This window comes from Rhinoraja longicauda, chromosome 31 (assembly GCF_053455715.1).
Source record: "Rhinoraja longicauda isolate Sanriku21f chromosome 31, sRhiLon1.1, whole genome shotgun sequence".
In the NCBI taxonomy this organism is placed as follows: Eukaryota; Metazoa; Chordata; class Chondrichthyes; order Rajiformes; family Arhynchobatidae; genus Rhinoraja; species Rhinoraja longicauda.
The window spans coordinates 30,002,468-30,026,112 of record NC_135983.1 but is presented as its reverse complement, the minus strand read 5'-3'; the positions used below and the strand labels follow the sequence as shown (position 1 = coordinate 30,026,112).

The 23,645-nt window shown below is 52.3% G+C and overlaps 1 protein-coding gene across 3 annotated transcripts; it reads left to right on the top strand.

Annotated features, from left to right (window-relative positions):
• Nucleotides 1-183: 183 nt before the first annotated feature.
• Nucleotides 184-23,645, top strand: LOC144608481 (apical junction component 1 homolog). Of its 3 annotated transcripts, XM_078426291.1 has the most exons (4): nucleotides 184-198; nucleotides 5,802-6,044; nucleotides 6,607-6,746; nucleotides 20,232-23,645. In XM_078426291.1, exon 4 carries the CDS (start codon nucleotides 20,290-20,292, stop codon nucleotides 22,900-22,902), a length of 2,613 nt encoding a protein of 870 aa, XP_078282417.1. In that variant the 5' UTR covers nucleotides 184-198; nucleotides 5,802-6,044; nucleotides 6,607-6,746; nucleotides 20,232-20,289; the 3' UTR covers nucleotides 22,903-23,645. The 3 variants fall into 3 exon arrangements, with proteins under 3 accessions (XP_078282417.1, XP_078282416.1, XP_078282418.1); XM_078426290.1 differs by lacking the exon at nucleotides 184-198 and having other exon boundaries at nucleotides 5,657-6,044; XM_078426292.1 differs by lacking the exons at nucleotides 184-198; nucleotides 6,607-6,746 and having other exon boundaries at nucleotides 5,657-6,044.

Genomic DNA, 23,645 nt, shown 5'->3' with positions numbered 1-23,645 from the left:
CAGTCTCCACAGGAAGTAGAGGTGTTGTTCTGCCTTCTTGGAAGCTGATGGAGTCTGGGTTGATGTGGGGAGGTTTAAAGTAACTGTGGATGCTGGTTCAAATTGAAGAAGGGTCTCGACCCAAAACGTCACCCATTCCTTCTCTCCTGAGATGCTGCCTGACCCGCTGAGTTACTCCAGCATTTTGTGTCTACCTGGGTAGGTTTCAATGTATGTTTGCATGAACAATATCTTGCAATATTCTGAAATATTAAAGCCTTAAGGGTTTGAATGATTTCCTTGAAGTATGTGTGATTGTGTTTTACTCTTTGGATTTTTGAGTGAAAGTTATCTTGCATTTGAGGTCAGTGAATGGTCTGTGAGATTCAGCATACAGTAGGACTTGTGGCAACTCGTGATTTGTACAAGAAGTGAAAGAAACATGAAGTGAGCAAAAACATTGTTACTTGTTTGTTAAATCATTTCTGGGAGAATGGAATAGATGGATAAACCCATGGAACAGATGTGACTGAATGATTCCGACCATGCATGTGAAATAAATTGGCAGTAACTCCAGTGATTAAAGAGGCAGTGTTGCTTTAAAAGTTATGGGAGGTGGAGGGAGCTCTAACATATTCATCTTTATTGTTTGAAGCTTTCAGTGTAGAAATTAACTGCTTAATTTCTGACATTAACTGCCAACATTTTTATTTGCAAAGGTTTTAATGATGGACATGTGCAAGCATTCAGTTTTATTTTGTCCTATCCGTGTTTTAACTTTGTTTTGTTTTCTTTTTCTAGAGATGACCCTAATTCCACATGGAATCCAGGTTAACGTGTTGGGATGTCAGTGTCTCTTTTCCAGACATGAGATGCCAACACTTCAGAAATAAATTGGCATTTGTGGAAATGTGATTAGTATACATTTATACTGGGAATTTTAAACTGGTATTTTGGGAGATAGTTTGGAGCAATTTGGAGTAATCTTAAACATTGCTTTTTTTTTAACAACAAGAAGGCAGAAACGGGGTATTGATTGAGAATGATCAGCCATGATCACATTGAATGGTGGTACTGGCTCGAAGGGCCGAATGGCCTCCTCCTGCACCTATTGTCTATTGTCTAATGCATTTCTAACAGATTTAAAGATAATGCTCAAGAGTTATGGAGGTTTTGAGTTCTTTTGGGAAAGCTTGATTTGATGTCATCATTGTTTGTTTTGTAAAATGCAAATGCGCAGGCAGGATTCCAGTCTGGTTCTGGTCTGGTTGATTACTGTGTGTAGGATGGTGTTAATGTGGGGGGATCGCTGGTCGGCGCGGACCCGGTGGGCCGAAAGGGCCTGTTTCCGCGCTGTATCTCTAAACTTTAAAAAAACACCTCATAAGTAGTTATCTGGGCAGTGTCCTCAAATACAAATGTGTCGGTGCTTGAAGTTCAGCTTGTGTCTGTTGTGATATTGCAGGTACTACTTTGTTGTATCACAAGGACTATTTTGTTTGCCTGTGTAGTAATGTTTATATAAGGGAATGAGGTGATTAGGTGGCCACTCTGGTTCCAGGTGGCCACGGAATGAACAGCCTTGAGTTAAGCTCCAGCATTATAACCTTTTAAACATGTGTACTCGTGGTCCGTCCAGAGTCTCACCAAAGGGATAACAGATACCGAACCACGAAGTTCAGCTTGTGTCTGGTCAAATTAAACGAGGGCCGATGCAATACTGATTAGATCAGATCCTTTCTTACGAAAATAGGTTTTGAGAAAAATTCACCAAAAGAGGCACACATTCAAGAAAGTACTTAGAGGGTTAAACAAACCTGGGAACTTGCGAAAATCCAGCAAGCCCTGACCTCCTCCCCACCTCTGGGACTCCCTGAGTTGACTGAATCCTCCCGTTTGTCCTGTGCCAATGAGAGGACATTATACAGCAGTTGTATCACAAAACCATGGAGACAGAATGAGCCCGGTTGCATATTATTCAACCAGGCAAAGTCCAGCAGTAGCTGGGCTGCACTGATGTGCTCAAGCACTCCTCTGTAACGTCAGAACCCAACACACTGAGGGGGACTATAGATTTCTACTGTCCCCCTAGCACAGTGCGAGCCTCAGTCTCAGAGCAGGGGAGTTAAGGGCAGTATCAGTTGATGAGCAAAATGAGAGAGTGTGTACTGCCTGTTGAAAAACATATATAGGTAGATTTCACAGGATCCTTCCACTAGTCTCAGAATAAAAGTTACCATTCGGTACTGATTGACGTCTCCGCTGGGCAGAGATATTCCCTTGCCGAGATTGTTCGGTTGGAACCATAGCACTCGGGAGGGGGGGACGACTCTTCAGATAAACTCTGATCCGGGTTCACTCCCCTGCTCTAAGAAACGCACTGTACTATGGGGAGTGTGTAAGACTATAGTCCCCCTCAGTGTATTCACAAAATGCTGGAGTAACTCAGCAGGTCAGGCAGCATCTCGGGAGAGAAGGAATGGGTGACGTTTCGGGTCGAGACCCTTCTTCAGACTGATGTCAGGGGAGCGGGACAAAGGAAGGATATAGGTGGAGACAGGAAGATAGAGGAAGATCTGGGAAGGAGGAGGGGAAGGGAGGGACAGAGGAGCTATCTAAAGTTGGAGAAGTCGACGTTCATACCACTAGGCAGCAAACTGCCCAGGCGAAATATGAGGTGCTGTTCCTCCAATTTCCAGTGGGCCTCACTATGGCACTGGAGGAGGCCCATGACAGAAAGGTCAGACTGGGAATGGGAGGGGGAGTTGAAGTGCTCGGCCACCGGGAGATCAGTTTTGTTAATGCGGACCGAGCGCAGGTGTTCAGCGAAGCGATCGCCGAGCCTGCGCTTGGTTTCGCCGATGTAAATGAGTTGTCTTCTGGAGTTGAAAAGTGTAGACACAAGTGCAATGTGTTATGTCTCGTATTGGTCTGTGGCCCATTACAGTGACAGGTGGAGGTCAACATGCTATGATTTGATGAAATTGATTTACAACATACTCACCTCTGAGGTATTCTACAGGAGGGTTGGGAAATTTAATTAATGGGAAGTTTGACAGGTAAATCCAAGAACAGGATTTTACTACAGGTGAAAGCAAGTGTGTATTTTTTTACAGTGAAACCATGTGTTTTTTTTGTACAGTTCAACCAGATGTGGGTTAATTTACAGGTGGATCCAGTTATGGTTTTTTTTTTGCAGTGATTGTAGATGTGGGATATGTTTGAAGACGAGGAGCAGCTTTTTACAGGGAGGGTGGTGGGTGTTTGAAACGAGGAGGTAGTTGAGGCCAACACATTAAAATTTAAAAGACATTTGGACAGGGTACATGGATAGGAAGGGTCGAGAGGGATATGGGCCAAATGCGGGCAGGTGGGACTAGTGTAGATTCAGCGTCTTGGTCAGCTTAGGCAAGTTGGGCCGAAGAGCCTGTTTCCACACTATATGACTATATATTTTGGAGTTTAGAAGGAGGGGAGGGGTGCATTGGAGATTAGAGGTCTATGAGAAGTGGCCACATTGAACACACTAGGTCTGAGGGGCTTATTTTCCAGTGTTCTTATGAATGTTTAGAAGTGAATAGAATTGTGGGAATTGTTTATGGAATCCATGTGAGAATGTTTCACAGGTTAATGCAGGCGAGAGATTTCTTTCCATTCCGGCCATGATGGTTTTTACAGATGGATCCAGCTGTGCAATTATAACTGGTGAATCCAGTTATGGGATGTTTTGCAGGTGAAGACTGGCTTGGGATTTTTTAATCATGAATCCAGGTGTGGGATTTTTTTTTCACGGTGATATCAGGCATGGGATGTTACTTAGGTGAATCATTTGTCCGTTTTTAGAAGTCTGAAAAGTGGGACATCCAGGTTTAGGAACAGCTTCTTCCCAACACCCATCATGCTATTGAACACTATGAACTCCAACTTAACTCCAAACCAAGGGGTGGGGGAAGGGGAGGGTGGGGGTGAGGGGTGGGGGAAGGGGAGGGTGGGGGTTAGGCTGGGGGGGCAGGTGAGGGGTGGGGGAGAGGGTGAGGGTGGGGGAAGGGGAGGGTGGGGGTTGGGCTGGGTGGGGAAGGGGAGGGTGGGGGTTGGGCTGGGGGAGGAGGGTGGGGGTTCGGGTGGGGAGAGAGGGTGAGAGGTGGGGGGAGGGTGAGGGTGGGGGAAGGGGAGGGTGGGGGTTGGGCTGGGGGGCAGGTGAGGGGTGGGGGAAGGGGAGGGTGGGGGTGAGGGGCTGGGGGGGGAGAGGGTGATGCCACTTGGCCATCAATGTGTGAGGGTTTAGAAACAAGGAAGTGTAACCATGGTAAGGGACACAGTGGGGGCCCAGTGGACACGACAGTGGGGGGCCCAGTGACACAGTGGGGACACAGTGGGGACACAGTGGGGGGCCCAGTGACACAGTGGGGACACAGTGGGGATAGTGGGGACAGTGGGGGCACAGTGGGGACAGTGGGGGCCCAGTGACACAGTGGGGACACAGTGGGGACAGTGGGGGCCCAGTGACACAGTGGGGACACAGTGGGGACAGTGGGGGGCCCAGTGGGGGACAGTGGGGGCCCAGTGGGGACAGGGGAGGCCCAGTGACACAGTGGGGACACAGTAGGGACAGTGGGGGCCCAGTGACACAGTGGGGACACAGTGGGGACAGTGGGGGCCCAGTGGGGGACACAGTGGGGGGCCAGTGGGGACAGTGGGGGCACAGTGACACAGTGGGGACACAGTGGGGACACATTGGGGACAGTGGGGACACAGTGGGGACACAGTGGGGGCCCAGTGACACAGTGGGGACACAGTGGGGACACATTGGGGACAGTGGGGACACAGTGGGGACACAGAGGGGACACAGTGGGGGCCCAGTGGGGACACAGTGGGGACACAGTGGGGAAACAGTGGGGACACAGTGGGGACACAGTGGGGGCCCAGTGACACAGTGGGGACACAGTGGGGACACAGTGGGGGCCCAGTGACACAGTGGGGACACATTGGGGACACAGTGGGGCCACAGTGGGGACACAGTGGGGACACAGTGCAGTGGGGCCCACCCGACTCTGGTCTCCGAGTGAAAGGGACGATCCGCTATCAGTGAAGGACGTCGGGACCAGGTTCACGAGACTCAATCCTGGGATGGTCAGGATAATCTATCATGAGCGGCTAAAGAATGGGGTAAGAGGGGAAGAATTGGAGAATCACACGGGGAGCAGCTTTTCACGGGGAGGATGGTGGGTGCTTGGAACGAGGAGGTAGTTGAGGCCAACACATTAAAATTTAAAAGACATTTGGACAGGTACATGGATAGGAAGGGTTTAGAGGGATATGGGCCAAATGCGGGCAGTTGGAACTACTGTAGATTGAGCGTCTTGGTCAGCAGAGGCAAGTTGGGCCGAAGAGCCTGTTTCCACACTATATGACTATATATTTTGGAGTTTAGAAGGAGGGGAGGGGTGCATTGGAGATTAGAGGTCTATGAGAAGTGGCCACATTGAACACACTAGGTCTGAGGGGCTTATTTCCCAATGCTCCTATGAACCCGGCATGGGATTTTTGAATCTGGTCATTAGAATTTTTTTCTAAATATCTCAAGGTATGTGGCTTTTTACGGGTTAATCCACCAATGGGTTATTTTTTCCTGGCGGTCTGGGCGTGGAGTCGTTGACATTGAATTCGGGAATGGTTTTTTTACAGTGGAATCTTTAACATTTAATCCAGAGATCAGATTGTTACCGTTTAATGTGGGAGCGGGGTTTCACTGATGTATCTGAGCATCACATGGTTTTATGTTAATACATTTACAGTGAGACACCGGGAATGTTTTTTTCCAGTTTAACCCCGGCGTGGGTTTATTGGAGCCGAGCCTGAGCACGGGTTACAGGGATTTTAACAGATTAATCCTGAATGTAATATTCTGAACAGTTTCATTCGGCGATCGGAATTTCTCCCGGTTTAAGCGGAGGGCGAACTGACAGCGGGCGGCGATCTTTCATTTTATCCGCGATTGCAAAATTCTATGTTAATCCAAGCTGGCGATTTACTGCAAACTCGACCGGGACTGGACTCATCTGCAGGTAAACGCGGCCTGAGGGTTGACGCGACGCGCAAAATTCTCCAATTAATTCCCTTCCCTCCCTCCCTTCTCTCTTACCCTCTCTCTCTCCCCCTTCCCCTCCCTCTCTTCCCCTCCTCTCTCTCTCTCTCTCTCTCTCTCTCCCTCCTCCCCTCTCTCTCTCTCTCTCTCCCTCCCCCCTCTCTCTCTCTCTCTCTTACTCTCCCTCTCTCTCTCTCTCTCTCTCCCCCTCTCCCCCCCTCCTCTCTTCCCCTCCCATCCCTCCCCCTCCTCCCCCTCTCTTCTCCCCTTCTCTCTCTCCCTTCCCCTCCCCCGCCCCTCTCTCTCTCATCCTCTCTTCCCCTCCCCTCACCGCTCTCCCCTCTCCCCCTCCCCCCTTTCCCCCTCCCTCTCCATTACCCTCCCCATCCATTGTACTCAATTTGCCTCTCCTCATTCCCTTTTTCTTCATCCATCGCCTTCCCCCTCTCTCCCCTCTGCGCCTCCCTCACCCTGACATCTCCCCCCCCCCCCCCCCCGCCCCTCCTCCTCCCCGCTTCCACCCCCGCCTCCACTCCGTGAAGCCGCGGGGGCGGTGAGATTCGGGCTGGGCTGCCGCTTATTCGGGGCGGCCGAGCGGAGGGAGCGGCTGTGGGTGTCGGGGCCGGCGGCGGCAACGAGGGATCGGGCGGAGAGCGAGCGGGGAATGACGAGGCGGCGGCAGGTGAGAGGCGAGACCGCGGGATGTAGCAACAGCGAGGATCGGTCGCCCCCCACTTACCCCCTTGCCCTCCCCCTCCCTCTCCCTCTCCCCCCCTTCCCTCTCCCCCCTTCCTCTCCCCCCTCCCTCTCACCCCTCCCCTCCCTCTCCCCCTCCCTCCCCTCCCTCTCCCCCCCTTCCATCTCCCCCTTCCTCTCCCCCCTCCCTCTCCCCCCTCTTTTTTCCCCTCCCCTCCCTCTCCCCCTCCCTCCCCCTCCCTTTCCCCCTCCCTCTCCCCTCCCTTTCCCCCTCCCCTCCCTCACCCCTCCCCCCCTCCCTCTCCCCCTCCCTCACCCCCCTCCCCCTCCCGCAAACCTCCTCACCCCCTTGCCCTCCCCCTTCCCCCTCCTCTACCCTCCTCCTCCCACACTCACCCCTATCAGGAAGGCAGGAACGTGGTACTGATTGAGAATGATCAGCCATGATCACATTGAATGGTGGTGTTGGCTCGATGGGCCGAATGGCCCCTCCTGCACCTATTGTCTATTGTCTATCACCCCTCCCCACCCCCCCCTCTCATTCCCAAGTTCTCCGTTTATTCCTACATCCACCCTCCCCATCAAACATCCCCCTCTCCATCTCTATCCCCCCCCTTCCTCACTACCACCCCTCCATTCCCACCATTTCCCAGCCCCTGCCCACACTCTCCACCTACCTCTCCATTCACTCCCCCACTCCCCTCACGTACTTGTCCAAAAGTCTCTTGTTCACACCCTCTATCCCTCCCCCCCATCGTCTCCCCCACTCCTCTCCCCCCTCACCCCTTTCTTCACCCCTTCCTTCCCCCCTCTGTCCTCTCCACCCCTTCCCCTCCTCTTTCACCACATCCTTGCAGCATCACCTGCACCATAGGGGCACAGACGTGTCATAGAAACATAGACAATAGGTGCAGGAGGAGGCCATTCAGCCCTTTGAGCCAGCACCGCCATTCAATATGATCATGGCTGATCATCCTAAATCAGTAACCCGTTCCTGCTTTTTCCCCATTTCCCATGATTCCGTTTGCCCGAGGAGCTAAATCTAACTCTCTCTTGAAAACATCCAGTGAATTGCAGTGAATTCCACAGATTCACAACTCTCTGGCTGAAAAAGTTTTTCCTCATCTCGGTCCTAAATGGCCGACCCCTTATTCTTAAACGGTGATCATGGGGAACATTTCCTGCATCGAGCCTGTTCAATCCCTTAAGAATTTTATGTTTCTACTAGACCAAGTGGACCCGTTGGGCCCAAACCACTCCTGCATTGGTGCAGCACCCTCTCCTCCCCCCTTCCCTCTTCCCCCTCCCCTCCCCCCTCCCCCTCAGAGTGGATAACCTCACATTTGTCCACATTATACTGCATCTGCCATGCATCTGCCCACTCACCCAACCTATCCAAGTCACCCTGCAGCCTCATAGCATCTTCCTCACAGCTCACACTGCCACCCAGCTTTGTGTCATCCGCAAACTTGGAGATGTCACATTTAATTCCTTCTTCTAAATCGTTAATATATATTGTAAATAACTGTGATTCCAGCACCGAGCCTTGCGGCACCCCACTAGTCACTGCCTGCCATTCTGAAATGGACCCATTAATTCCTATTCTTTGCTTCCTGTCTGCCAACCAGTTCTCTATCCATGTCAATAACCTATCCCCAATAACATGTACTCCAATTTTGTACACTAATCTCTTGTGTGGGACCTTGTCAAAGGCTTTTTGAAAGTCCAGATACACCACATCCACTGGCTCTCCATAATAATAATAATAATAATAATAATAATAATAATAATAATAATAATAATAATAATAATAATAATAAACATTTATTTTATATAGCGCTTTTCCAAGTGCTCAAAGACGATTTACAAAAACAGTCATGACATAAAAACAGACGAACTATCCTGACGGAAAAGCGGCGAACAAATAGCGCCAGTGTCCTCTCACGTCACTTATCCATTCTACTTGTTACATCTTCAATTACAAAAGATTAGCCAAGCATGATTTCCTTTTCATAAATCCATGCTGACTTTGACCGATCGTGTCACTGCTTTCCAAATGCGATGCTATAACATCTTTAATAATCGACTCCAGCATCTTCCCCACTACCGATGTCAGGTTAACTGATCTATAATTCCCTGTTTTCTCTCTGCCTCCTTTCTTAAAAAAGTGAACTAACATTAGCAACCCTCCAGTCCACAGGAACTGATCCAGAGTCTATAGAACACTGGAAAATTATCACCAATGCATCCATGATTTCTAGGGCCACCTCCTTGAGTACTCTGGGATGCAGACCATCAGGCCCTGGGGATTTATCTGCCTTCAGTCCAACAGTTTACCTAACACCATTTCCTGACTAATGTGGATTTCCTTCAGTTCCTCCCACCCACTAGATCCTCGGATCCCTAGTATTTTATGGAGGTCCTAGGGTGACGGAGGAACTGAAGGAAATTCACATTAGGCAGGAAATGGTGTTGGGTAGACTGATGGCTGATAAATCCCCAGGGCCTGATGGTCTGCATCCCAGGGTACTTAAGGAAGTGGCTCTAGAAATCGTGGACGCATTGGTGATCATTTTCCAATGTTCTGTAGATTCAGGATCAGTTCGTGTGGATTGGAGAGTAGCTAATATTATCCCACTTTTTAAGAAAGGAGGGAGAGAGGAAACTGGAAATTATAAACCAGTTAGTCTGACATCAGTGGTGGGGAAGATGCTGGAGTCAATTATAAAAGAAGAAATTGCAGAACATTTGGATAGTTGTAACAGGATCGTTCTGAGTCAGCATGGATTTACGAAGGGGGAATCATGCTTGACTAATCTTCTGGAATTTTTTGAGGATGTAACTGGGAAAATGGACTAGGGAGAGCCAGTGGATGTCGTGTACCTGGACTTTCAGAAAGCCTTTGATAAGGTCCCACATAGGAGATTAGTGGGCAAGATTAGAGCACATGATATTGGGGGTAGGGTACTGACATGGATAGAAAATTGGTTGACAGACAGAAAGCAAAGAATAGGGATTAATGGGTCCCTTTCAGAATGGCAGGCAGTGACTAGTGGGGTACCGCAAGGCTCAGTGCTGGGACCGCACCTATTTACAATATACATTAATGACATAGATAAAGGGATTAAAAAGTACCATTAGCAAATTTGCAGATGATACAAAGCTGGGTGGTAGTGTGAACTGTGAGGAAGATGCTATGAAGTTGCAGGGTGACTTGGACATGTGTGAGTGGGCAGGTGCAGTTTAATGTGGATAAGTGTGAGGTTATCCACTTTGGTGGTAAGAACAGGAAGGCAGATTATTATCTGAATGGTGTCAAGTTAGGAAATGGGGAAGTACAAAGAGATCTGGGTGTCCTTGTTCATCAGTCACTTAAAGTTAGCATGCAGGTACAGCAGGCAGTGAAGAAAGCTAATGGCATGTTGGCCTTCATAACAAGAGGAGTTGAGTATAGGAGCAAAGTGGTCCTTCTGCAGTTGTACGGGGCCCTGGTGAGACTGCACCTGGAGTACTGTGTGCAGTTTTGGTCTCCAAATTTGAAGAAGGACATTCTTGCTATTGAGGGCGTGCAGCGTAGGTTTACTAGGTTAATTCCCGGAATGGCGGGACTGTCGTATGTTGAAAGACTGGAGCAACGATGCTTGTATACGCTGGAATTTAGAAGGATGAGAGGGGATCTTATTGAAACATATAAGATTATTAAGGGATTGGACACGTTATAGGTAGGAAACATTATCCCAATGTTGGGGAGTCCAGAACCAGGGGCCACAGTTTAAGAATAAGGGGTAGGCCATTTGGAACAGATATGAGGAAAACCTTTTTCAGTCAGAGAGTTGTAAATCTGTGGAATTCTCTGCCTCAGAAGGCAGTGGAATTCTCTGGATGCTTTCAAGAGACAGCTTGAGAGAGCTCTTAAAGATAGCGGAGTCAGGGTGTATGGGGAGAAGGCAGGAACAGGGTACTGATTGTGAATGATCGGCCGTGATCACATTGAATGGCGGTGCTGGCTCGAAGGGCCGAATGGCCTACTCCTGCACCTATTGTCTATTGTTTGTGTCATCCTTAGTGAAGACAGAACCAAAATACTTGTTCAATTGTTCTGCCATTTCGTTATACCTCATGATAAATTCACCTGTTTCTGATTGTAAGGGACCCACATTTGTCTTCACGAATCATTTCCTCTTCACATATCTATAGAAGCTTTTACCATAAGAAAATAACTGCAGATGCTGGTACAAATCGAAGGTATTTATTCACAAAATGCTGGAGTAACTCAGCAGGTCAGGCAGCATCTCAGGAGAGAAGGAATGGGTGACGTTTCAGGTCGAGACCCTTCTTCAAGAAGCTTTTACAGTCAGTATTTATTTTCCCCAGAATTTAGATTCCCCAGAATTCCCCAGCTTTCTTTCATGCTCTATTTTCCCCCTCTTAATTAACCCCTTTGTCCTCCTCTGTTGAGTTCTAAATTTCTCCCAGTCCTCTAGCCAATTTATATGCCTCTTCCTTGGATTTAACACTATCCCTAATTTCCCTAGTTAACCACGGTTGAGCCACCTTCCCTGTTTATTTTTGAACAATTGAACATTTTGAACAGGAATGAACGATTGTTGTAGTTCATCCATGCGATCTTTAAATCTTTGCCATTTCATATCCACCGACAACCCTTTAAGTATCATTTGCCAGTCTATCCTAGCCAATTCCCGTCTCATGCCATCAAAGTTACCTTTCTTTAAGTTCAGGACCCTTGTCTCTGAATTAACCATGCCATGCAGAATTCTACCACATTATGATCACTGGAGTCGGTCGAGAGGAACATGTCTCCTTTTGATAAGCCTCATTCATTCATTCAAGGGCTCTGCCCATGTCTAGTTGTCTGTGAGGGGTGTTGGGCTGTGGGCGCCCCCTGCTGCCAGGAGGGGCTTCATGGGTTGTGACCGATCGACAGATATGTTTCCACGTCTGTACAGTGTGTGTGGTGGTGGCAGCACCAGCGTGACATTCCTTCACTCCCCTCGTCCACAAGATTCTTGTTCATACCCTCTATCCCTCTCTCCCCTCCCTCCCGAGGAGGAAAGGAGCTGCCTGAGGCATCGTGGGAAGTTCCCCCTCATTCCCAAGGGCAACTAGAGGGGGAATTAGAGAGGGGCAATTAGAGAGGACCAATTACAGGGGCAATTAGAGAGGACCAATTACAGGGGCAATTAGAGAGGGGCAATTAGAGAGGGGCAATTACAGGGGAAATTAGAGAGGGGCAATTAGAGAGGACCAATTACAGGGGCAACTAGAGAGGGGCAACTAGAGTGGGGCAATTAGAGAGGACCAATTAGAGGGGCAATTACAGGGGCAACTAGAGTGGGGTAACTAGAGAGGGGCAATTAGAGAGGGGTAACTAGAGAGGGGCAATTAGAGAGGGGTAATTAGATAGGGTAATTAGAGAAGGGCAGTTAAACACCAGGTCACTGTGCCTGGTGCAGTCTATGCTTGGCCTCAGTGGGTGGATGGTTGCAGATACACATCACAGGCTCCCATGACCCAGAGGGGAGGGAGTGAGAGGAGGGGGTGAGTGTGAGGGGGAGTTTAGGGAAGTGAGTGAGGGCAGGGTCGGCTGTGGAGGAGTGAGCGGAGGGGAGGTGAATGTGAGGGGAGGGTCATAACGTCATAAGTGATAGGAGTAGAATTAGGTCATTCGGCCCAGTCTACTCTGCCATTCAATCATGGCTGTTCTATTTCTCGCTCCTAAACCAATTCTCCTGCCTTCTAACCATAACAATAGACAATAGGTGCAGGAGTAGGCCATTCGACCCTTCGAGCCAGCATCGCCATTCAATGTGATCATGGCTGATCATCCACAATCAGTACCCCGTTCCTGCCTTCTTCCCATATTCCCTGGCTCCACTATCATTAAGAGCTTTATCTAACTCTTTCTTGAAAGTATCCAGAGAATTAGACAATAGACAATAGACAATAGGTGCAGGAGTAGGCCATTCGGCCCTTCGAGCCAGCACCGCCATTCAATGTGATCATGGCTGATCATTCTCAATCAGTACCCCATTCCTGCTTTCTCCCCATACCCCCTGACTCCGCTATCCTTAAGATCTCTATCTAGCTCTCTCTTGAATGTATTCAGAGAATTGGCCTCCACTGCCCTCTGAGGCAGAGAATTCCACAGATTCACAACTCTCTGATTAAAAAAGGTTTTCCTCATCTCCGTTCTAAATGGCCTACCCCTTATTCTTAAACTGTGGCCCCTGGTTCTGGACTCCCCCAACATTGGGAACATGTTTCCTGCCTCTAACATTTCCAACCCCTTAATAATCTTATACGTTTCGATAAGATCCCCTCTCATCCTTCTAAATTCCAGTGTACACAAGCCCAGTCACTCCAGTCTTTCAACATAACCTCTGACACCTGTACTAATCAAGAATCTATCTATCTCTGCCTTAAAAATATCCAGTGACTTGGCCTCCACAGACTTCTGTGGCAAAGAATTTCACAGATTCTTAGGCGAGAAATAGTATTGGGTAGACTGATGGGACTGAAGGTTGATAAATCCCAGGGCATGATGGTCTGCATCCCAGGGTACTCAAGGAGGTGGCTCAAGAAATCGTGGATGTATTAGTGATCATTTTCCAATGTTCAATGGATTCATTGAATCCATTCAGTTCCTGTGGATTGGAGGGTAGCTAATGTAATCCCACTTTTCAAGAAAAGAGTGAGAGAGAAAACAAGGAATTATAAACCAGTTAGCCTGACATCGATGGTGGGGAAGATGCTGAAATCAATTATTAAAGAGGTAAAAACGGCGCATTTGGATAGCGAATAAAAAGATTGGTCCAAGTCAGCATGGATTTATGAAAGGGAAATCATGCTTGACTATTCTGGAATTTTTTGAGGATGTGACAAGTAAAATGGATGAAGTAGAGCCAGTGGATGTAGTGTATCTAGACTTTCAGAAAGCCTTTGATGAGGTGCCACACGGGAGTTTGGTGAGCAAAATTAGAGCACATGGTATTGGGGGTAGGGTGTTGACATGGATAGAAAATTGGTTGGCAGACGGGAAGCAAAGAGTCGGAGTAAACGGGTCCTTTTCAGAATGGCAGGCAGTGGCGAGTGGAGTGCCGCAAGACTCAGTATTGGGGCAGCAACTATTCACCATATATATTAATGATTTGGATGATGGGATTAGAAGTAACACTAGCAAGTTTGCAGATGACACAAAGCTGGGTGGCAGTGTGAACTGTGAAGAGGATGTTAGGAGGTTGCAGGGTGACTTGGGCAGGTTGAGTGAGTGGGCAGATACATGGCAGATGCAGTATAATGTATATAAATGTGAGGTTATCCACTTTGGCGGCAAAAATAAGGAGGCAGATTATTATCTCAATGGTGTCAGATTAAGTAAAGGGGAGGTGCAACAAGACCTTGTACACCAGTCACTGAAAGTAAGCATGCAGGTTCAGCAGGCAGTGAAGAAAGCTAATGGCATATTTGCCTTCATAACGAGAGGATTTGAGTACAGAAGCAAAGAAGTCCTTCTGCAGTTGTATAGGGCCCTGGTGAGACCACATCTGGAGTATTGTGTGCAGTTTTGGTCTCCTAATTTGAGGAAGGACGTCTTTGCTATTGAGGCAGTGCAGCGTAGGTTCACGAGGTTAATCCCTGGGATGGAGGGACTGTCATATGAGGAAAGATTGGAAAGACTAGGCTTGTATTCACTGGAGTTTAGAAGGATGAGAGGGGATCTTCTAGAGACGTATAAAATTATAAAAGGACTAGACAAGCTAGATGCAAGAAAAATGTTCCCAATGTTGGGGAAGTGCAGAACCAGGGGACACAGTCTAAGAATAAACAGGAGGCCGTTTAAAACTGATGTGAGAAGAAACTTTTTCACCCAGAGAGTTGTGATTTTTTGGAATTCTCTGCCCCAGAAGGCAGTGGAGGCCAATTCACTGGATGAATTTAATAAAGAGAGTTAGATAGAGCTCTAGGGGCCAGTGGAATCAAGGGATATGGGGAGAAGGCAGGCACAAGTTACTGATTGTAGATGATCAACCATGATCATAATGGATGGCGGTGCAGGCTCAAAGGGCCAAATGGCTTCCTCCTGCACCTATTTTCTTTGTTTCTAAGTTTCTATTCACCACCCTCTGACTAAATAAATTTCTCTTCATCATCCTAAACTAATGTTCTTTAATTCTGAGGCTATGACCTCTAGTCCTAGACTCTCCCATTAGTGGAAACATCCATGTGGAAGTATTCAAGAGAGAGCTAGATAGAGCTCTTAAGGATAGCTGAGTCAGGGGGTATGGGGAGAAGGCAGGAATGGGGTACTGATTGTGAATGATCAGCCATGATCACATTGAATGGCGGTGCTGGCTCAAAGGGCCGAATGGCCTACTCCTGCACCTATTGTCTATTGTCTATCCACACTAATCTCACCTGCATGTGTTTGGCCCATGTCCCTCTAAACCTTTCCAAATTATATACCTGTCCACATGTCTTTTAAATATTGTTATAGTACCTGCGTCAGCTACCTCCTTTGACAACTAGTTCCAGGCACCCAGTGCCCTCTGGGTGTAAACGTTGTCCATCACATTCATATTTACTTTCTCTCACCTTCACCTCGGTCCTCTGGTTCTTGATTCCCCAACTTTAGGTAAAAGACTCTGTGCATTCACCATACCTATTCCTCTCATCAACTTACACACCTCAATAAGATCACCCCTCATCCTCCTGCACTCCAACGAATAAAATCCTAGCCTGCCCAATCTCTCTTTGTAGCTCAGGCCCTCGAGTCCCAGCAACATCCTCATAAAGTGGGAGCAGCGTACACAGTGGGGCAGCGTACACAGTGGGGCAGCGTACACAGTGGGGCAGCGTACACAGTGGGGCAGCGTACACAGTGGGGCAGCGTACACAGTGGGGCAGCGTACACAGTGGGGCAGCGTACACAGTGGGGCAGCGTACACAGTGGGGCAGCGTACACAGTGGGGCAGCGTACACAGTGGGGCAGCGTACACAGTGGGGCAGCGTACACAGTGGGGCAGCGTACACAGTGGGGCAGCGTACACAGTGGGGGCAGCGTCCACAGTGGGACAGCGTACACAGTGGGGCAGCGTATACAGTGGGGCAGCGTACACAGTGGGGCAGCGTACACAGTGGGAGCAGCGTACACAGTGGGGCAGCGTACACAGTGGGGCAGCGCACACAGTGGGAGCAGCGTACACAGTGGGGCAGCGTACACAGTGGGGCAGCGTACACAGTGGGGCAGTGTACACAGTGGGGCAGCGTACACGGTGGGGCAGTGTACGCGGTGGGATAGCGTATGCGGTGGGGCAGCGTACACGGTGGGGCAGTGTACACAGTGGGGCAGTGTACACAGTGGGGCAGTGTACACAGTGGGGCAGTGTACACAGTGGGGCAGTGTACACAGTGGGAGCAGTGTACATAGTGGGGCAGCGTACACGGTGGGGCAGCGTACGCGGTGGGATAGCGTACGCGGTGGGGCAGCGTACACAGTGGGGCAGCGTACACAATGGGGCAGCGTACACAGTGGGGCAGCGTACACAGTGGGGCAGTGTACACGGTGGGACAGTGTACACAGTGGGACAGTGTACACAGTGGGACAGCGTACACAGTGGGACAGCGTACACAGTGGGGCAGTGTACACAGTGGGACAGTGTACACAGTGGGGCAGTGTACACAGTGGGGCAGCGTACACAGTGGGATAGCATACGCGGTGGGGCAGTGTACACAGTGGGACAGTGTACACAGTGGGACAGTGTACACAGTGGGGCAGCGTTGGCAGTGGGGCAGCGTACACAGTGGGGCAGTGTACACAGTGGGACAGTGTACACAGTGGGGCAGCGTACACAGTGGGACAGTGTACACAGTAGGGCAGCGTACACAGTGGGAGCAGTGTACACAGTGGGGCAGCGTTGGCAGTGGGGCAGCGTACACAGTGGGGCAGCGTACACAGTGGGGCAGTGTTGGCAGCGTACACAGTGGGAGCAGTGTATGCACTAGGGCAGCGTTGGCAGTGGAGGCAGTGTACACAGTGGGGCAGCGTTGGCAGTGGAGGCAGTGTACATGGTGGGGTCTGCATACACCAAGGAAGCCACATACACAAGTGGCTGTACACAGATAGGGGCTGTACACAGTGCGAGCTGTGCACAGAGTGAGAGTCACGTACACGGTGGACGGTTCCTGTATAAAACCAATAAACAACACAGCTACAGTTGTCAGGGAGCAGGAATCAGCAGTAACAGGTGCGGCGCCACTTCTGTGAGCTGCTGTCATGGTGGCGCTGGGCACCGGTTCACAGCCTGACAGCATCAAGACACGCTCCAATTATCACAGCCTGGCAGAATGGGAATGGGAGCGGCAGAGAGACAGAGACAGAGAGAGTCAACGAGGGGCAGCAAGCGAGGGAGGTGGAAAGGGAATGGTGAGAGAGAGGGAGTGACTTAGAGAGATGGGGAAAGGTGGTGTGAGTACGATGGTGAGCAAAAGATGGCAATGTGGGGGAGAGAGAAAGAAATAGCAAGAGGAAGTGAGATGGAAAGTGAGAGAGGAGAACGATGGAAAATGAATCAGGCACATGTGAGAGAAACGCAGACTAAGAATGAGACGGAGGGAGAGATGGCACCAAGTGAGAGAGAGAGAGCAGGGGTCGTGAAAGTGTCACAGAGTTAGAACGAGGCAAAGGAAGGTGAGAGATGGGGAGAGAGAGTGGAGATAGAGTGGGAGAGAGAGAGAGAGCGAAGATAGAGAGACCGGAGGAATAAGAGACAGAGAATGGGAAGCAGCTCGGCAGAGATGAGAACGACAATCCCTCGCATTAATTTGCACAAATCTCACGCTGACTGTGACACACTGACATAAACACACACTGTATGTGCGGTTGTTTTGTTGTAGATGGGAGTACACGGAGTAGTCCAGATGGGAGTACACGGAGCAGTCTAGACAGACGGGAGTTCACAGAGCAGTCTAGACAGATGGGAGTACACGAGTAGTCTAGACAGACGGGAGTACACGAGTAGTCTAGACAGATGGGAGTACACAGAGTAGTCTAGACAGACGGGAGTACACAGAGTAGTCTAGACAGACGGGAGTACACGGAGTAGTCTAGACAGACGGGAGTACACAGAGCAGTCTAGACAGTACACGGAGTAGTACACGGAGCAGTCCAGAGCAGTACACGGAGTAGTCTAGATAGACGGGAGTACACGGAGTAGTCTAGACAGACGGGAGTACACAGAGCAGTCTAGACAGACGGGAGTACACGGAGTAGTCACCCCAGTGGCGAGGGGCAGGGCGTAGTCGCATCTACTGGAATCTCTGCTCCTGTTCCATGCTAAGGATTGCGGGTTGAGAGACTGGGGCTGTTTCTGTAGAGTGGAGGAGGATGTAAATAACCCCAATATTGGCACAACAAAGAAAGGAGAAAATAACCGGGAGTGAGAGAGCAGAAAGGCCAACGTCAGTGTACCTGTGAAAAAACTCTGGAAAACCAGATGCATTATGGGACTATTGGAAAGCATCGAAACAAGGAACTCCAGCACTTTGTGTCTTTAATTCTTGGTTCCTGGTCCTCCAAAATATTCCAAATGGAATTTAAACTGGAGGTGGTGGAGTATGGACTTAACATTGTAGACTGTGTATGATCCTATGTGACAGTGTGTGGTCCCGTGTTTAGTGTGTGGCCCCGTGATGGTGTGTGGTCCCGTGTTTAGTGTGTGGTCCCGTGTTTAGTGTGGTCCGTGTTTAGTGTGTGGTCCCGTGATTGTGTGTGGTCCCGTGATGGGTGTGTGGCCCCGTGATGGTGTGTGGTCCCGTGATTGTGTGTGGTCCCGTGTTTAGTGTGTGGTCCCGTGATGGTGCGTGGCCCCGTGATGGTGTGTGGTCCCGTGATTGTGTGTGACCCCGTGTTTAGTGTGTGGTCCTGTGTGGTCCCGTGTTTAGTGTGTGGTCCCGTGTTTAGTGTGTGACCCCGTGTTTAGTGTGTGGTCCCATGATCGTGTGTGGTCCCGTGTTTAGTGTGTGACCCCGTGTTTAGTGTGTGGTCCCGTGTTTAGTGTGTGGTCCTGTGATCCCCTATGGTAGTGTGTCGCCTGTGCTGAGTTGTCGATGTTCTGCCGCCTCCATCATTATAAAAGTTGGGAGGTGATGTTGCAGTTGTATAAGACAACGATGGCACGGTGGCACAGTAGTAGTTGCTGCTTCAGCGCCGGAGATCCGGGTTTGATCCTGATTACGGATGCTGTCTGCACGGAGTTTGTATGTTCCCCCAGTGACCTGCATGGGTTTTCTCCGTGTGCTGCGGTTTCCTCCCACATTTTAATTGTCTTCAGTAAAATTGCCCCTAGTGTGTGTAGGATGGTGTTAATGTGCAAGGATTGCTGGTCGGTGCGGATTCGGTGGGCCAAACGGCCAGTTTCCACACTGTATCTCTAAACTAAACTAAAAGACGTTGGTGAGGCCACAGTATTGTGTTTAGTGTTGGGCTATAGGAAAGATGTTGTCAAGTTGGAAAGGGTACAGAAAATTACGAGGATGTTAACATATAGGAAGTTGAGCAGACTAGGACTTTATTCCTTGGAGCGCAGGAGGATGAGCAGGATTCTGTTATTGGCCCCTCTACCTTTCACTGTGTCGGTTCTGCCCATGTTAGTGCTCCCAAAATGCAACATCTCTCATCTACATACTAAAACTCTCGTTTGTTTGTTTGTTCCTGAACTACACCCAAATCGGTACACAATTTTAGGCCCACCTTATTCACCTTGGTGCTAATGGAAGGTTTCATTGAAATCGGTGTTATATTTTGAAAGTTATTCACATTATAAAGTTTAAATCTATCTCCTAAGGAGGGGAGAGGGAGACAGGGGGGCGGAGGGAGGGGGAGGGAGGATAAGGGGGGTGGAGTGGGGGAGGGGAAGGGGAGAGGAAGGTGGGAGAGGAAGGGAGAGAGGGGGGGAGAGGGGGCGAGGAGGGGTAGGGGGCGGGGAGGGGGAGGTGCTGCACCAATGCAGGAGAGGTTTCGACCCAACTAGTCCACGGTCTCGTTTGTATTAAATTCCATCAACCATTCCTCAGCCTACCCGGCCAATCGATCAATATCCTGCTGCATCTTTTGACAACCATCTTCCCTGTCTACAATACCACCCACAGTTGGAGCATAGGAGGACATGAGGTGATCTTATAGAGGTGCAAAATTAAGAGGAATAGATCGGGTAGTCTTTTGTTCACATTAACAACCAGAGGACACGGGTTTAAGGTGAGAGAGAAAGAATTAAAAGGAATCTGAGGGGTAACTTTTACCCGCAAGTGGTAGTGGGTGTATGGATGGAGGTGCAAGAGAAGGTAGTTGAGGCATTTAAGAAACATTTAGACAGGTTTAGGGGGATGTGGACCAAACGCAAGCCATTCCCCCACCCTCCGGACTCGCGGCTCTAACAGGCCTCTCTTGTTCCAGGGCGGGTTCGCTGTGAACGGATCTGAGGGGTTTCAGCAACGGTTACCGCTCCTTTAAGATGACACGGACAGACCCTCCGGATATACTGGTATCTACCGTGTACCGAGAGATCAGAGTCAGCCCGATGCCAGGCGAGCCCAAGACGTACCGAGCGCAGCCGGGGTCCGGGCGGCGGGACGTGGGAAAGCGCCACTGCCGGAGCTTCGACTGGGTGCAGTCGCCAGAGAGCCAGAGACCCGCGGGCGGTGGGGCGGAGCGGGACGTGGGCAGCCCCGAGCTGGCCTGGGATTCACTGGGGCGTCAGGTCCATGTGCGCCCGGCCGCCCCCGACCTGGTGTCCAGTCGCCTGGGTCCCGCAGCCGCCGAGCCCCGCGACGCCGCCCGGCCGGAGGGAAGGAAGAGGGGCCGCTCCAAGAGCGCGCCGCGGGTGAAGACGACGTACCGGCCGGTGCCGGTGGAGCTGGGCTCGCCTGAGCCGGAGCGCAGAGGGCGGGAGGCGGTGCGGAGGGTGGACGGGTCGCCCCGGCGGCTCCAGAGCCGCGGCCGCTTGGACGAGGTGCACCCGATCAAACTGCAGCCGCAGCGGCCCGACGCCGGCTACTACTCGCACCCGCCGCCCCTGTCGGTCAGCGACCATGTGGAGCCGTGCACCGAGGCTCCGGGGCCCCGAGCCGCCGTCTCCGCCGGGGTCCACGTCCGCTACCGGGTGGACATGCGGCCGCCGGACGAAGCTGGGCCCGGACCCCGGCGTGTGGTCCTGGGCCCCGCTGAGCCGGGCCGTTGCCTGACGGTGCCCAGCAGCCGGCGGCCCCACCGCACCCGCTCCCCCGGCCTGTCGCAGGCGGGCGATTACTGGACCCTCGCCACCCACGGCTGCTCCCCACAGATGTGCCGGGGCCGGGCCTTCGCGCAGACGCTGCCGGGGCCCGAGGCCCGGAGCCACTCGCGGGCCCTGGGTGACTCCAGCCCCTGGCGCCGGGCCCACGCCTCGCCCGTGAACTACCGTGACTGCTGGGGCCCGCAACCCCCGTCCTGGGCCCCGCTCTCCCCACAGGGGTCTCTGGCCGCCGCCCACCGCCATCACTCCCGGTCCTGGGACGACATCTTGTCCCCAGGCCGCCAGCCTGAGCGCGGCCCCTCGTGTCGCAGCTACGAGACGTTGCCGCTGTTGGAGCGGAGCCGCCGCCAACCTACCGTCGTCAACCTGTCGCGGTCTCCACAACGTTACGCCGCTCTGTCGTTGTCTGAGGGATCGTTGCTGGAGCGGCTCCAGGGGGAGGGAGGCTCTGGGCCCGGCCGCTCCTGGTACCTGACACCTGAGATCACCATCACTGACAACGACCTTCGGGCCGGGGGCGAGGGGGCAGCGGCGGTGCGGGCCGGAGGGCGACAACCGGCGGACGGAGCCAACGGCCTGAGCGCCTCGTTCAATGACCTGTTGTCGTGTCAGGGCGAAGCGGGCGGCGGCCCCGGGAGCGGAGCCGGTAAACAGCAGCTGGACGATGTATTGGCCGACCTGGTGATCGATACTTGCAAGACCCCGGCTCCACGAGGCGCCGCCACCGGCCCCGAACCCGCTCACAGCCTCCTGGAGCAGCTCCGCAAACTGATCGGCGGCGACGACCTGACGGGGGAACTGCTGGGCCCAGAGGCCGAGCCCCGCCTGCCGGCCAATCGGCCCCTCAGCCCCACCTACCCCAGCCCATGCGGCGCGTCGCCGCCGGAACGATGCTCGGACGAGCTGGACACTCTGATGTGTTCGAACCCGCGCTGCGGCCTCGCCGAGAGCCTGTTCCACGCCCGCCTCTACTTCAAGTCCTGCCACAGCTGCTTCACCTATTACTGCAGCCGCGGCTGTCGGAAGGACGACTGGGAGGCGCACAAGGAGGCCTGTGTGTACGGCCGGGTGGCGAGCGCCTGTAAGCGGCTTCTCCGCTGCTGTAGAGAGGACCCAGCGTCGCACCGCGCCTTCTCTCGCATCGCCCGCATGGGTTACTTGTCCCGCGGCCGCGGGGTGCTGTTCCTCGGCTTCCCCAACCCCGGCGCGGCCGACAGCTTCGTGCAGCGAGGCCTAGCGGGCCTAGCCCTTGCCCCGACCTACCTGTCGCTGCGGGAGCTACAGGGCTACGCGCCTCACCTGGGCCGCTACCTGGCTGAGGTGAGAGACGCCGGCGCCGCCTACAACCCGGACGAGTGTTTCTTGCTCAACGTGTCGGTGGCGCTGGGACAGAAGGCGCCGGAACAGCCGGAGCCGCGGCTCCAAACCCCAACCGTGCGCCGCTTCGCCAAGATCGCCCTGGCGTCGGGCAGCCCCGACGGGAAAGTACCGGCGCCGCGGGACGATGAGATGGAGACGCTGATTCTGACGCCGCCGCCGGGCACGGCCGACATGGGGCAGGCGGGGGAGGAGGGCCGAAAGGCCAGGGAGGTTTGTTTCATCAACGTGCAGAGGGAGCTGCGCCTCCGCGGCGTCTTCCTGCGCCACGAATACCCGCGCGTTTACCACGACCTCTGCCGCTTCGTGGAGAACAACGAGCGCTTCACGCCCACCACCATCTATCCCGTGGACAAGCGCTCCGGCCGCCAGTTCATGTGCATGATCATGGCCGCCTCTGAGCCGCTCACACTCGACTGGGTCCGCGGTCCCAACGTGCTGGACGACATGATGTGACCGCCCCTCCCCTCCCCTTCCCTCGCCTACTCTCCCGCCCCACCACCGACTCTCCCCTCCACGCCCCACTCTCCCCCACCCCCACTCTCCCCCTCCCCTCACTCCCCCACCCCCACTCCCCCCACCATCACTCCCCCACCCCACTCCCCCCCAATCCTCCCCCTCCCCTCCCCATTCTCCACTCTTCCCCACTCCACCCACCCCACTCCTCCCCCCCCCGACTTCTCCACTCTCCCCCTTCCTCCCCCTCCCACTCCTCCGACTCCCCCTTCCCCTTACTCCTCTCCCCCACTACCCTCCTCCCCTCCACCCCCACCCCTCTCTCTTCCCCTCGCCCCCCATCTCTTCCCCCCCTCCCCTCCGGCGGCCGGTGTTTTCAAGTGTCTTTAATATCTTTGTAGACCAGGTAGTTTATGCCCATCCAAGCTGAGGCTTTGGGAGGGCGGTCTGATCGACGCGCGGGAATTGGGAGGGGGGGAAAGGGGTGTTGGGGCGTTGCAATAAATCCCCTCCCCACAGAGTCTGCACATGGGGATCTGGGGTCATGGGGGGGGGGGTGGAGGGGCAGTCCCGACCCGTCCTGTTCTCACACTGACCCCTGTGGAGCCCGCTCAGGATTGACTGGGGAATTACTGGGTGGGGGCAACATCCATTTCCCTCTCACCCTCTGCAAACTTCCCTGAATGTTCAACACGGGAGCTGCTCTAGTTGTGAGGGGGGAGGGTCAGACAGGAGGGGGCGAG